General features: G+C 41.8%; 1 protein-coding gene across 1 annotated transcript; it reads left to right on the top strand.

Annotated features, from left to right (window-relative positions):
* The first annotated feature begins 8769 nt into the window (after positions 1-8769).
* On the top strand, positions 8770-12341 carry TMEM52B (transmembrane protein 52B). Its single transcript, XM_023927090.2, has 5 exons — positions 8770-9176; positions 9783-9826; positions 10520-10558; positions 11448-11614; positions 12006-12341. The coding sequence occupies exons 1-5, from the start codon at positions 9129-9131 to the stop codon at positions 12254-12256; spliced, it is 549 nt and encodes a 182-aa protein (XP_023782858.1). The 5' UTR covers positions 8770-9128; the 3' UTR covers positions 12257-12341.
* The last annotated feature ends 1523 nt before the right edge of the window (positions 12342-13864 follow it).

Here is a 13864-nt window from a genome sequence, read left to right as displayed (position 1 = left end):
GGGGAACAGTTCAGATAAGGACTAGGTTTAGATTACATACTGGGGAGGAATTACTCAGTTTAAAGATTGGTGAGGCAATGGCACTAGGCACAGGTTGCCCAGAGAAGCTGTGGCTGCCTCATCCCTCGAAGTGTTCAAGGCCAGGCTGGATGGGGCTCTGAGCATTCCCCACTCCATCTGCTCCACATGTTTGGTAAAACAGGGCATGTCTCGTCTTAAAGACAGGAGAGTCCTGTACTCCACAGCCTCTGATTCCACATCTGGCAATATATTTATATAAACAGATTTTTGGGACATCAGACTAGTTGCACATCCTTGTTCCCAGAAGGGATGAGACTACCTGTGTAGCTGAGGAGATAGATTATTTTAATCTATAGGTTTAAATACAAAAGGAAAGTCTACAGTTTGTGCTGTCCAAGAGTCTCAGCTATTAGTTGCAAAAAACTCCAAGCTCTCCTGCTATGAGATCACAACAGGACGCCAGTTCTCTGCCTTCTGCTCTTCCCCTGCAGAGGAGGGAGGGGTGAATTCAAATCTGCATCCATATGAAAGCATGGGGAAACTCTAGAGTCTAGTTTTAGATAGTTTTAGATGGTTAAGATGGGTTTAGATTGTTACGAAAGTTCCAGACAGGGTAGTCACCTCAGACTGCAAAGTTGCTAATTTTCCTCTGTGCATAGAAATCTCTGAGAGCAGTTTACCTGAAGAAGGAAGGTCAGGTTCCTGCTATCTGCAGAGGGGACCTTGACCACTCTACATGAAACCACATCACAACCCAGATAGGCAAGATAGCGCACTTTCAGTCAATTCCTTTCCTTCAGGAGGTCCTCTACTTTTTATGTTGTGTACCTTGTACAGAGAATTAAGTAAAACCCTGTGTCCTAAATAGAGGTGGAATGCTGAGACAGAGAACAAGGGATCACAAATCAAGGTGGCTGGGCTGACGTGTCGTTGCTTTATAGTTAGGAAAGCATTGTCCTTGCATCAATGGAGAAATAAACTATGCTTTTACCTGTTGATATCTGACACATATAGTTCAACCATAAATAACTAGCTGGTGCACCCATTGAACTATTGTTTTTTCTGTGACTTTCCTTCTGGCAGTCACTGTCAGTTTCTTTCTGTGCTCCCAAGAAAAGCAACATCAGCATCATTTCCCATACTCATGGAAAAAGTTAATCTACTGCGTCCCGCAGCTGTTTCCCTGTATTTTATTTCTTCATTTCAACTAGAAATGTGTGGCTCTCTTTCAAGTGTAAGTCTGAATTGCAATAGAAAGCACAGAAGTGACACCACTGAAGCTGTAACATGAGCCTGGATATGTATAGTATATTTTTCCCCTTGTGGTGGCCTTCATGCATGAGCTAGCAGTGAATTTGTACAATCCTGCACTCTGATTTTTCAGGATTCTTGGACACTGGCATATGCAGTCATTTCAAATTGGCTTGTGGGCCTAAAGCTCAGTTCATTAGTCTCTAGCTATATAAAACTACACTTTTTTCATTATTTTTCACTAGCTGCTGTCTTGCTTTTTGGGGGACTATGCCAGGCAACTCTGGTTCTTGCTTTCCTTTGTTTTTCCTTTGTGTGGCTGAATTAAGGGAATTAGCACAACATGTGGCACTGCTTCAGTATCAGTCACTGAAGGAAAAAATCTTGGTTTCTTTAACAGCCTGTGTTCTCTGAAGCTTTTAGGATAAATATTTAAAAGCAGGGTTTGCCAAAACCTTTCTGGTCTCACTCCACAGGATCATTTCATACACCATTTGTCTGCAAGGTTGGCTGGGTGGCAATGCTATTAAAAAGTTCAAGCTAAAGGAGTGGAAAAGAGAAAGAAGGCAGAAAGCAAGGGACTGCCATTATCCTGACATGTGGAAAAACCTAAAAATAATTGGATTATGGTGGAGTGGAATGAACTGTCCAGGGAGACGGTGGAGTCACAAGGAAGTGTTTAAAGAAAGCCTGGACATAGCACTTACTGCCATGATCTGGTTGAAAAGGTGGTGGTCAGTCACAGGTCGGACTGGATAGTCTCAAAGCCTTTTCCAACCCAAATGATCCCATGATGCTGTGACTGCTAAACCAGGGCCGACCTAAACAGCTGGAATTACACCAGGATCTATAATTAGGGCTCAATACCCTGACTGAAATTATATACAAGTGATATACTAGCTAACACCACTGGTTAGTACTGAAAAAAGATGGTGTTGACCATAGGCAGAAAGTAGGTGGAGAGAGCACATGCTCATGCAGACTTAGAAGCATCTGTAGATCAAAATTTTCCTTCAACAGATCCAGGATGGGACTTAAATTTACCTGGGCTGGTGTCATGGAGTTACTTTACCTTTAAGGGAGTTGGAGTTGCTGGGAAGTGCTTGGAGTCTTTTCTCCTGACCAATTATCGGTCATTGCTGGGAATTGACAGCAGTTTAGGCCATTGAAAAGTGGGATCAACTTGTGAACCCTACCCTAAAGTGTAAAAGCAGAGCTCTCTGGGTCCTCTTTGTTTCCTGGCTGTGAAGGGTGGCGGAGCTCCAGGCCTCCCGTTCCCTGCCCAGGCCATGCGGCCGGGCGGGGATGGGGCCGGGCCTGCCCCGTCTCCCGGCCGGGAGATGGGGGGGCCTGGGGAAGGTTTTCCTCGGGGCCGGGCCGAGCCGATCTCTGGCTCGGCTGCAGGTTTTGCTGTAACTAATTCACTAGAAACTGCCCAGTGAAGAGAGAGAGAGGCCCTGGACTTGCAGCGGGTTGGAACAGCGACTACACTCTCCAGAGCAGCCATGAAGAACTTTCCATCGCAGACGGCTCCAGCTCCTGTTCGGCAGAGATCACCAAACCATCTACAAAAGCCTGGGCAAGATTTTAACTTTTTCATTACCCAGATGAGACTTGCGGATTAAGCTTTTTATCCAGAGACAGAGAGGGAGAGAGATCAACATGAAAAAGAGACTTTATAAACTACCAGTGACAGGAAAGAAAAGAAGCTTCAGGAAAGGTAGAGAGTTAAGAAGATGCTTTAATTAAGCTGAAATATCTCCCTGTTAAAACTATGGAGATGGACAATGAAGTCCTGAAAAGAACTCCTTTAATTCATGATACAGGATCTAGAGAGGAATAGTGTTCAAAGTGTAAATTTGAGTAAAGAGTAATTATAGTATAGTGAAGTGCTGGGAGATTTGAAGCCTTGAGAGGGAATGAGAAAACTGTTTTCTGGTGAAGCTCACAGAAACAGATGAAGAAGACTTTTTCTGCCTTTGAATAACTTATCCTTAAAAATGCTATCTCTAGACTCATGGCCCATACATACTTCAGAGTGATGGGAGGAGTGAACTCTAATAATAGCAGCTCTGAGCAGCTAACATTAGGGCAATAGAAAACTATAACAAAAATAGTTTTCTTGTGAGAAACTCCATAAATTAACAGGAAGAAACTTCTGTTTCTCTATAAAGACTGGTGAAAAGACTAGCAAGAATTGGGACCATTTTAACCATCAAAGTTCCAGAGTTTTTGTCTCTGTTGTCATGTGAACGGGGAAGTGGTGGGTAGATAAGGGATGGAAAGGTTTTTCTGGAGGTTTATTCTGGTGTTCTTGTTGTTGTAGTTTGTCAATAAACTTTTTTTTTTTTTCCCTTTTAAGTTGTATGCCTGTTTTGCTCTTGTTCTAATCCATATCTCACAGCAAGAAGTAAGTAATTTTCTTAGTTATTAGTTTAAAACCATGACAGCTGGATATCTTTTAACATGGTACCAGAGATGAGTATTATTGGGTGTAAAGCACGCTATACTGAAAGCCATGAATTCGTCAAAACTGTGTGAGGTAATGCAGAACAGGTCTGCAATTTTCACCAAATGATTGACAGTGACTGCCAGGAAATACACTAATCTGGATCCTGAGAATCTAGAGAAGGCTGTATAGTTAGAAACTATCTTTATAGGGCAATTGGCCCCAGATATTGGAAACAAACTCCAGAAATTGAAGGACCAGAGTGGTGTGACTCAGCGAAGTTGTTAGATGAAGCTTGGAAAGCATATTACAACAGGGATAGGGAAAAGGAAATGTGACAGGCTGGAAAGGAAAACAAGAGACATGAGAACCTACTTGGAACTCTAGAGGGTGCTAAGGTACCGCCCTGTCCAGAAGAAAGAGGAAGGCGAGGTGGAACAGGAGGAAAGGGAAGCGGGAGGCTCCCCTCGTTTCCCTGACAACGATTAGAGGAAAACCAGAGGACCCTTGATAAGGAAAAGGGACGTTGGAAGCGGGAGTACCCGCGGGCTGGGAAGCTGGACTTACAGAGAAGACCCTGCCTTACAGAGAAGATGAAGATTTAAGGGAAACGGGGGATTCTACCCCAGTTGAAGCCCTGAGGCTGGGGAAAGAAGAAGTGGAATTTTTGGTAACCACAGGGGCAACTTATTCTGTATTGAATACACATAGAGAAAGCTTAATAAGAATGTGGTAAATGTAAACTGGTAAATTGTAAATTGCAAATTTCAAATTGTAAAATGTAAACTGGTACAAATGGTAAATGTAGACAATGTGGTAAATATAACTGGTGCTACAAGGAAAAGTGAAACTCAGTCATTTTTAAAGACCATAAAATTTAGATTAGGAAAGAACTGCACTACTCATTAGTTTCTATATATGCCCTAATGCCCAGTCCCCTTAGTTGAGGAGAGATTTATGGGGAAAATTGGATGCTCAGATAACGTGAGGAGACCAGGACTTGGGGACCTGGAGGAGACCTGTGGGCTATTTCTCCAAACAGCTGGACAACATGAGCAGAGGATGCAATTGCTGCAACTGTTCTACTGATCCAAGAAGCCTGGAAACTCAGGGCTGGATAGCACATCACTGCTTTTGTCCCTCACATGTTACATCCATTCTAGAGCAAAAGGAGGGGCATTGGCTGTCCCCCAGCAGGATGCTTAGATACCAAGTTGTGCTCTTGGAACAGAATGATGTGGAATTAAAGACAACAGCTGTTGCAGTTTGTTTATTTAATTTTGTTAAGCACATGTTAAAAATTGTTGGTACATTCTTGTTTCCCCCCTGTTGTTGTGTAATGGTTTAGCCCTGGTTGTCAATAGTGTTAACCCCTCCCCTTTTTCCTGAAAGTTCCCTGTCAGTTGTCTTTACCCTGCCCCATCTCCTGCGTCCATCATTGTAAACCCCACCTCTTCTTCCAGTTCCTTCTGTGTATGTCATTCCGTCTTCGATAAGTTATTGGTTACTATGTTGTTACCCTGCTCTCATTGTATCCCTATTGGCCCTCGATATTGTGAACTCCTCCCCTTACTCCTCCCTCAGAGATCCCTGATTGGACCCTGAATTGTGCCCACCCCTGAATAAAACCCGATGCACAGAGGTGCTCGGGGCTCTTTCTCCTGTTCCATCTTCCCAGCCTGAGCCCTTACCTCCATTCACTTCACCCTAATAAACTTGTTCCTGGGAAGTACAGCAGACTGAGCCTCCTCCATCCTTTCATCGTCACCCACGACGCCTAAGTTAGCAGAGCCCGGCAGGGGTCGGAGCTCTGTAGGTTCCGCAGTGGGATTGCATTTCCCCTGAGGTTCCCTGCTCCTGGCCGCTGCCCGTGCCGCAGTGGCGTCACGGAGCTAGCCTGGAGCTCCGGTGTGACTGAGGAGCAGCGTCAAACAGCAATCATGAATCCAGCCATTTTCCTTGATCCAAAGGTAGTGGATGAGAAAGCCCTGACACAGGATTGTCTCCAAACCATGCAACAGGTCTATTCCAGCAGAACAGATGTGCAGAATGAGGCAGTAGAGAATCCTGATTTATAATTATTTGCAGATGGCAGCAGTTTCATGAAATATGGAAATAAATAGCAAGATATGCCGTGGTGACTACCACTGAGGTATTAGAAGCTCAGTCTTTACTAATTAACGCATCAGCCCAAAAAGCAGAGATAGTAGCCCTTTAAAAAGCATTGAACTTAGCAGTAGGCAAAAGAGTGACTATTTGGAATGATCCTAGATATGCATTTATTGTGATTCATGCCCATGGAGCTATATGGAAGGAGAATTGTTTTATAAGCTCAAGGATCATCTGCTCAATGCAGAGAAGATACTTTACGACTTTTGAAGGAAGTTAAAAAAACCAAAGGAGGTGGCAGTGATGAATTATGAAGCACATCTGGACAAAGTAATGTTATAATGGGAAACCAACTGGCAGCCAAAACAGCTCCAGGAGGAGTTGAAAAAGGCATCCAAGCCTTTTTTTTTTTTTTTTTTAAGTGACACAAAAATAAATTGACATAATTTAAGGCTAGTTCTGACAGTGAGGATCAATATTTAGAAAATACATTAAAAGCCACTAAGAATCAAGAGGGATGGTGGGTAACAAACAGCAAACTTACGGTTCCACTTCCTTTAAGGAAGAAAGTAATGGGAAAAGAACACAACAAATCCCACAGGGGAATTGAGTCCCTGACATCTAGTCTCCAAAACTCTGTACTTAGTGTGGGAAGGACTTAAATAGAAAAATACGTAACAGTGAAATGTCCAGTTTGTTTAAAAAGCAATCCCGTAAGCAGGGAAAGGCCACTTTCTGGAGCATTTAAAGACAAGTTTCATAAGCCTTAAAGGGGAGAATGCTGCCAGATGAAGAATAGTTTGCACCTGATGGGTTAATACAATGATCATTCTTGAAAAACCACTGGCCTATGGAACTGCACAATGCCCATTCTGTAGGAAGAACTGGAGAGCAACCAGCCCAGTTGGGCCAACTTTTATCAGTTCATCAGGCAGTCAGGTTTGACTTTGGGATCACCAACCACCAGGGACCACCCAGGACAGAAAAACACATCTGCAGAGATGAGGGAAAATATATTAATGATTCTGGGGAAATTATTACCAAATGTATGTTTATTCCAGGAAAATCAATGAATATGTATGTAAAATAAAGCTTCTAAATAGGAGCTTTTTCTGTACTCAGCATGCACAATATTCCAGAGGCTATCCCCTCATGCATCCAGCCAAATAAAGAGTGCCTGCTTCTTAATGTTATATTTGTGTTAAAAGAGTTTGGGTTTTTGCCTATTTTTGGTAACAGTGAAAGCACAATGTTAATAGCAATGCCATAGAAAGTGAAGAAGAGTAATCAGTAAGCTTCATTAAGAATTAATTAATTATCCCTTTGGAGGGGGTCACTGTTTCATGTCACACTGCAATTTTTCTTTAGGATTTTTTTTGTCACTTTATCTGCTATTTCTCCAGTTGGATCATTCCTGAATTTGAGATCATTGTATGACAGAAATTCAGCTAAAATCAAGTGATGATCTATTGAATTATCACACTGATAATAAAAAGTCCGGAAAAACATTAGTAATTTTTACTTCTTTTCCACTTTAAATTCCTACCAGTTTCAAAAGCTGTGCATATGAGAAAAGCTATTTTACAGTTTTGCTGTGTCTCTTCTTCTAAGACTTCTAATACACCAAGGAATTTAGAAGATGGAGACAAAAAAAATGTTAGTCAATTCCTATGTAAATACAATGTCAATAGGTCATCTTCCTTTCTTTCTTTCATTCTTTCTTATTTATCCATCAGGACTCAGAAACCTCCTTCCAGCAGACATGGATGGAGGGATGGATGGATGGATGGATGGATGGATGGATGGATGGATGGGCTACTGCAAAGACATGTTTATACTGCAGCACTACTTTTATAATTACAGAATGGCAAATGGGTTTTAGCCTGCCTTGAGAGAATACATTATTTTCATGAATCCATTGGTTCTGCTCTGCAACTCTAAAATGCTCCACCAGGGCTAATGATTCACCAGTTTAATGTGAAAGGGCTGTGATTGCAACAAAGGGCAACAAGTCTCACTAGCTGCTATCCTGCCTTTAACAAACATTAATGCACCAGTCCCAGGTGGTTTCCAAACACAGTTACATATTACTGCAGAGCATTTTTTTCTGTCTCAGCTATTCAAAAGAGAAAGATTAGGAGAACTCAATTGCATGACTGTAATAACACTCAGGATAGCCATGAGCACTAACAGAAATTTTAAGCAATTCTACAAGACAGAGAAAATTAATGGGTCATTGAATGGAGCCTGTGAATATTACCAGCTGTAGGACTAATAGTATCCAGGACAGGAGAATCAACATCCCTTTGCTGCAAGGGATTTAGAGGGACTTGGCTGGCCATGTAGGACCTGTCAATGAACAGACTCTCAGCTGCAGGAGTGATATAGCAGGACATGATCAGGTAAGAGGGATGATGGCTGAGCCTTAAAATGCAAGGTACAAGACATGCTGCATATGAGAAAAAAAAAAATGCGCATATATATACACACACACATATATATATATTTATATGCATACAGGTATGTTGCATATATACACACATATATGCCTGCATACACACATACACATATAACTGCATATCTATGTCAACAGACAGACAGACAGATAGATAGATAGATAGATAGATAGATAGATAGATAGATAGATAGATAGATAGAATGCTGGATATGGTTATTATATGGAAAACTCTTCTAAGTCAGTAGATTGAATTGTCAGAGGTAGGACAATGTGAATACAGATGCAGAAAAGGTACTGGAGGATGGAGAGTAATCTGAACTCTATTTATACAGGTCAGTAACATGACCTTCAACCCACTCCCCTCAGGGTAGGGGCGGGGACAAAAATAATAGGGAATGAACAAACTCAGAGACCCTTTTTGCTCATTCAAGGGAAGGGTCAGGCCTGCAGAGATCTCATGATGCCCTTCACTGAACTAGTTAAACATCTAGAGTAAGAACCTGTGGCTACTTCTCCTGATCAGACTGGGAGGTTTTATAAATCCCTTCAAAAGAGGAAGAGAACCAGGCCAAGAGAATAACAAAAAGAGACAGGCAGAAACAATCAGGAGTTGCCAGTGACAAAAAGGAAAAGAGGGAAAGCAAAAACCTGAAGGGCAAAAAGGAGTAGGAGAAAGAGATTGGATTCAACACACAGCACGGAAGCCGCTCCTTCTTCTGTCCAGTTCCACTTGGAACTGGTGAGTTCCACTGGACTGATGAGGATGAACTGAAAGTAGAAAGGACAAGAAGACTCTGGGCAACTTGAGACACCAAGAGGCCACACAGTCACCTTACAGGGATGCATAACTCAATCATGATCTGCTTTGTTGTGGGGAGTTTCTTATGGGTAAGTCATCTCTGACATTCCTCAGGATCTCTGCTCAGATGTGGAGTCACCTTGGAAAGATGGAGGGCCATTAGCAAAAATAATTTCCTGGATATTTAAAAGGCACACACCAAGAAGATATTTGCTGCTATTCCAGGGACAGACATCAGGGTACCCAAGGAAAAAGAATGAGAAGGGTAGGGGAGTGCTGGAGGGACAGAGCAGATTTCAAACCAGGGTGGGTATAACATGAAGCAGAGTATTTATAGTTTCTTAATATTTGAGCATGGAGAAGGATCTTCAGGTTTGTAGTGGAGAATGACATGGTTTGTAGTGGAGAAATGGAAAGTTGTAGTGATGATGAAGTTAAGAACAGTACTAAAAGGATTTTGAGGACTAATATATATTAATATATATAAATATATATAATGTTAATATATGAAACAATGCTGTTGGCAAGAGTAACTTCAAATCTACAGCAGAATATATGATAGAAACAATGGAAAATAGGTAACAGTATGTCTTTACCATAGGAAATCCAGACTCATAATATAAAAGGTATGCAGTATGCACATTACAAAGATTTCATTCACTCTAGCTGTGTTTTTGCTGCTTTTCTCCTTTTAGTTCCCCCAAGTGAGAGGTGAGGAAGGCTGCCTCAACACTGAACTGTTAAGTATTTGTCAATCTTGCTCTTCTTTTGAGAAAACAGTGAACAACAAAGGCAATACTGGACATGAGTGTTATGACCTGATGGTTGACATTTTCCAGAAAATCTTATTTAGCTGTACTAAAAATTCATGTAAAATCACCATTACTTTGAATATGAACTGTATCAACTACTATTCTTATTGATTAACATACTGATTGTGTGGTACTGCTCCTGCTGCCTGTTTGCATTACTGCAATAGTTAAGAGCTTTCTGGTGTAATTTCAATTGATTGGTATTATGAATTTAGAATCAAACTTTCCTTGAAAAAATGTTTTGAAATATACTGCTTTGGTGGATATTACTATCATTAATGTAATTTGTAAAAATGACCAAAATGATGTATTGATACAAAAGAAAAAAAGCAAACATGAATGCAGATTTATAAGGTTTGCAAAGGGAATTGGGAAAGGATAAATATCAGGAAAACAATCAATATATAAACAAACAGAAGGGAAATTCACCTAACAGGGATATTGATGAGGTTGGACAACTGTGTCCTCTGCAAAGCACATTGAGTTTCTCATCATTGTGCCATCTGGAATCTGGGCAGTAAGTGAGGAGCATGAGGTGAGATGGAGGAGACTACCATAGGGATCTTCACATTTATTTGGTGCTCGGTTGATAACTATTTCTTGTACCCTTCGCTCTTCAGGTGTTCAGGTACAGCATGGGACCGTCTGTGGTATATCTGGTACGATAACATGTTTACTAAATATCTGCATCCCAAGACAATTCCAGTAGGAAAGGGTGATTAAATGTGACCTGCTCAAGAGTGATGCCACCCCCTCATATTCCCTGGAACTCTCTAAAGCTCTACAAGAGCAAGACAACCACTTAGATATCTCACTGTCTTTAACAAAAGTTGACCCACCAGCCTCCTTTTTTATTCTACATGTTTAGTCATATGAACACTATTAATAAAGTATTCATGGTACAATATGCCTTTTAAAAGACTGATTTTTAAAGTTCTGTCTGATTTCTTAGTCATTCATACCAGGATGATTATTATTATGATGGTAGTTGTTGAAAATCTAGAAGACTGAATTAATAATGTATGCCAGAAGATGGCACGATCCAATTTTTCCTCTCTGCTTGTCAGTCATAACAAGGTGTCTAGAATACTTAGTTTTGGTCCCCTAGTACAAAATAGATGTTGGAAAACTGAAGCCAGTCCCCTGGAGAGCCAATAAAAAGAAGGAGGTTTCTTCAGCCTGGAGGAAGCTAAGGTAACAAAGTAATTGCAGTTTTCCACTACTTAAGGGGGATCTTGAGAGAAGATAAAGGCAGAGACTTCTCAGAGGTGCTCAGGTAGAAGCACATAAGGTGGCTGACAAAACTGCAGACAGGAAAATTCTGATTAGACAGGAGAAAACCACCTTGAGGATGGTGCAGCACCTGAAAAGATGCCTGGAGGGATGACCAATCTGCATACCCAGATACTGTCCACACTGAGCTGGACAAAGCCCCAGGTGACTTTGTGTAGCTTTGAGGTTAACCATGCTGTAAGCAGTCAGAGACATTAAGAGGTGTCCGGTAAACAAAATTTTTCTGTCCTAATTCTGCATCCCCTCCCATTGCAGGCTGGTGCTGGTGATTGGGGGGCTCCTGCTCCTGTGTGGCCTGGTCTCTGTCTGCATGAGGTGCTGCTTCCAGTGCCATCAGACAGGGGACGAATCTGGCCCTCAGCCCTATGAGGTCACCGTCATCGCATTTGACCATGACAGCACCTTGCAGAGCACCATCACTTGTGAGTTGGCCTTGCCAGATCCTGGGGACCTCAACACCCTGTGAAGTGAAGGGGCTGCACTCTGTAATGCCCACCTAGTGACACCCCAAGGCTGACAGAGGGAAGCTCATGGCAGGATGGAGGAAAAACGACCTCTGTACATGCTACAAACTAAGGTGCTCAGCTGTGAGACAAGTTTGGGTGGAATAAATGTAGCTACATGTTTCAGTGGCATTTCAGGAAAGAGGAACTGTGGGATGCTGCTAGTGTGTATGTGGGATCTCACATACATATGCCTTTTAGGGAAGACTGAAGGAGCAGGAAAAGGAAATCAACCTGGCTGTGGGGAGGGAAAACCCTGTGGATATCCTCTAAAGGATGAGGCAAACAGCTTTTGTCTCTTCTCTTCCAGCTCTCCACTCAGTGTTTGGGCCTGCAGCCAGGAGAATATTAGCTGTGGCACACTCCCACAATGCTGCCCAGGGAACACCTCCACTCTCCACATCAGACACCCCTCCAGTGTATGAAGAAGCTTTACACATGAGCAGGTTCACAGTCGCCAAGGTGGGGCAGAAGGTGCCAGACCTGGATCCAGTGCCAGAGGAAAAACCGCCGGCACCTGCCGAGGGTAAGGATGCCCAGCCGCCCCTCCCAGGACACTGACATCTGGTTTTACTTGACAGCAAACAATACAGGATAGTTACATGCAGAGACTAATTCAGGTGGGCAAATTTAAGAATTTCAGATTCATTTCTGTAGTCAGTTGAGAAAGAGAGGGGAAAAGCAACTAAAATTCCAAGTATTTTCAGCTCTAGCATAGTCTAATGGCTCCTTTTGACACCTCCTTCAGATAATTTGCATTCTCCAAGTCCATTCATTACACGCACACAAGACTAGAATCACACAGCACAAATAAGCAGGCAGCAGGATCAAGGTGCTGAACCTTTTTGTAGGCTAGTGATCTGCAGGGTGGCTGCAGATGCAGTCTCATTCCTCTTGCCTTTAGCCTCAGTTTCCTCAGGATGGCAGAGTGGTCTTCAAAATAGAAAGGAAAAAAAAAAAAAAAGAAGCTATTTGCAAAGGTCTATGGATGCTAAATGCAAGCAACAAGCAGGGAGCACAGTGCCTGTGGAAAAGCAGGCTGCATAACTTTCTCAGACTCACCTGAGAAAGCAGCCTGGGAAATCATAAGGAGGAATCAAAACAATCGTCAGAGACAGAAGACAGCGTTGCAGGTGTTGTTTGTCAGTTTCTTCTTTCCTTGCAAGAGAAGGTCAAGGGGTGGTGTACCCCACTGACCAATGATGGTGATGTGTTAGTTCACTAACCGATAAGTTTTACCTTTCTGTACTTTCACATATCGATCTATAAAAGAAGATCTGAGGTAATAAACCTTGCTCTCCTGTTCAACTCACAAGAGAGTTGTGTCGTACTGCCTCGCCTTTCCTAGCATAATGCGACAAAAGTCTATTACAACCCAATATTAACATCAAACCTCTGGAAATTGCCAACCATTTATAGCAAATTTAAAAAAAAATAAATGGAAACAATCTGCATGTAAAGGAAAGGCAGCATACATACAGTCTGTATGTACACATTGTGCCCTTAATGCCCTGCAGAATACATAGAATGAACAGAATAGAGTCTGGTTCTGAATGGGATATATAGCAATTCTGAAACGGTAGTCACAAGTTCTTATATATGAATTGAAAAATATTAGATATGTACCAACAGATCAAACAAGGAGAGGAGCAAGAACACTACATCTGAAATAAAGCTAAATCATATTTTCAATGCATTCCTATAGTATAATTTATTCATTCCTAATTTTGCTGTCAAAAACAGATCAATTGGAGTAGGACCATTTAAAACATGTAAGCCATTTCTCAGACTGAATAATTTGTGGGGCTCTCCTGGTCAGTACAAATATGTTGAACCATCCAGAAATATTAATAAAGCTGGATTAACATAGGTATGGCCCATCTGTAAAACCTTGGACTAGGCAGTCAGGAGAAGGTGAGTGTTGAACTGCATCAGTGTTGTCTCTACCCTGGATTCAGCACCTGAAAACATTAAAGCAGACAACATTAAATAGCACATGATGATTCATTCAGCCATTAATAAATTGCCTGCATATGTTCATGTTGATATAAAGGCACAGGTCACATCTTTTTGAAATGCCTGCATGGCCCTTCCTGCAATTCCCACTTTAGTGAATATGCTGGTCTTCTTTGCTGTGAAATACAGAAAATACAGTTATTTTGTAGATTA

The sequence above is a fragment of the Cyanistes caeruleus genome, chromosome 4 (assembly GCF_971803275.1).
Source record: "Cyanistes caeruleus chromosome 4, bCyaCae1.hap1.1, whole genome shotgun sequence".
In the NCBI taxonomy this organism is placed as follows: Eukaryota; Metazoa; Chordata; class Aves; order Passeriformes; family Paridae; genus Cyanistes; species Cyanistes caeruleus.
This window is presented reverse-complemented; position numbering and strand designations above follow the sequence as displayed.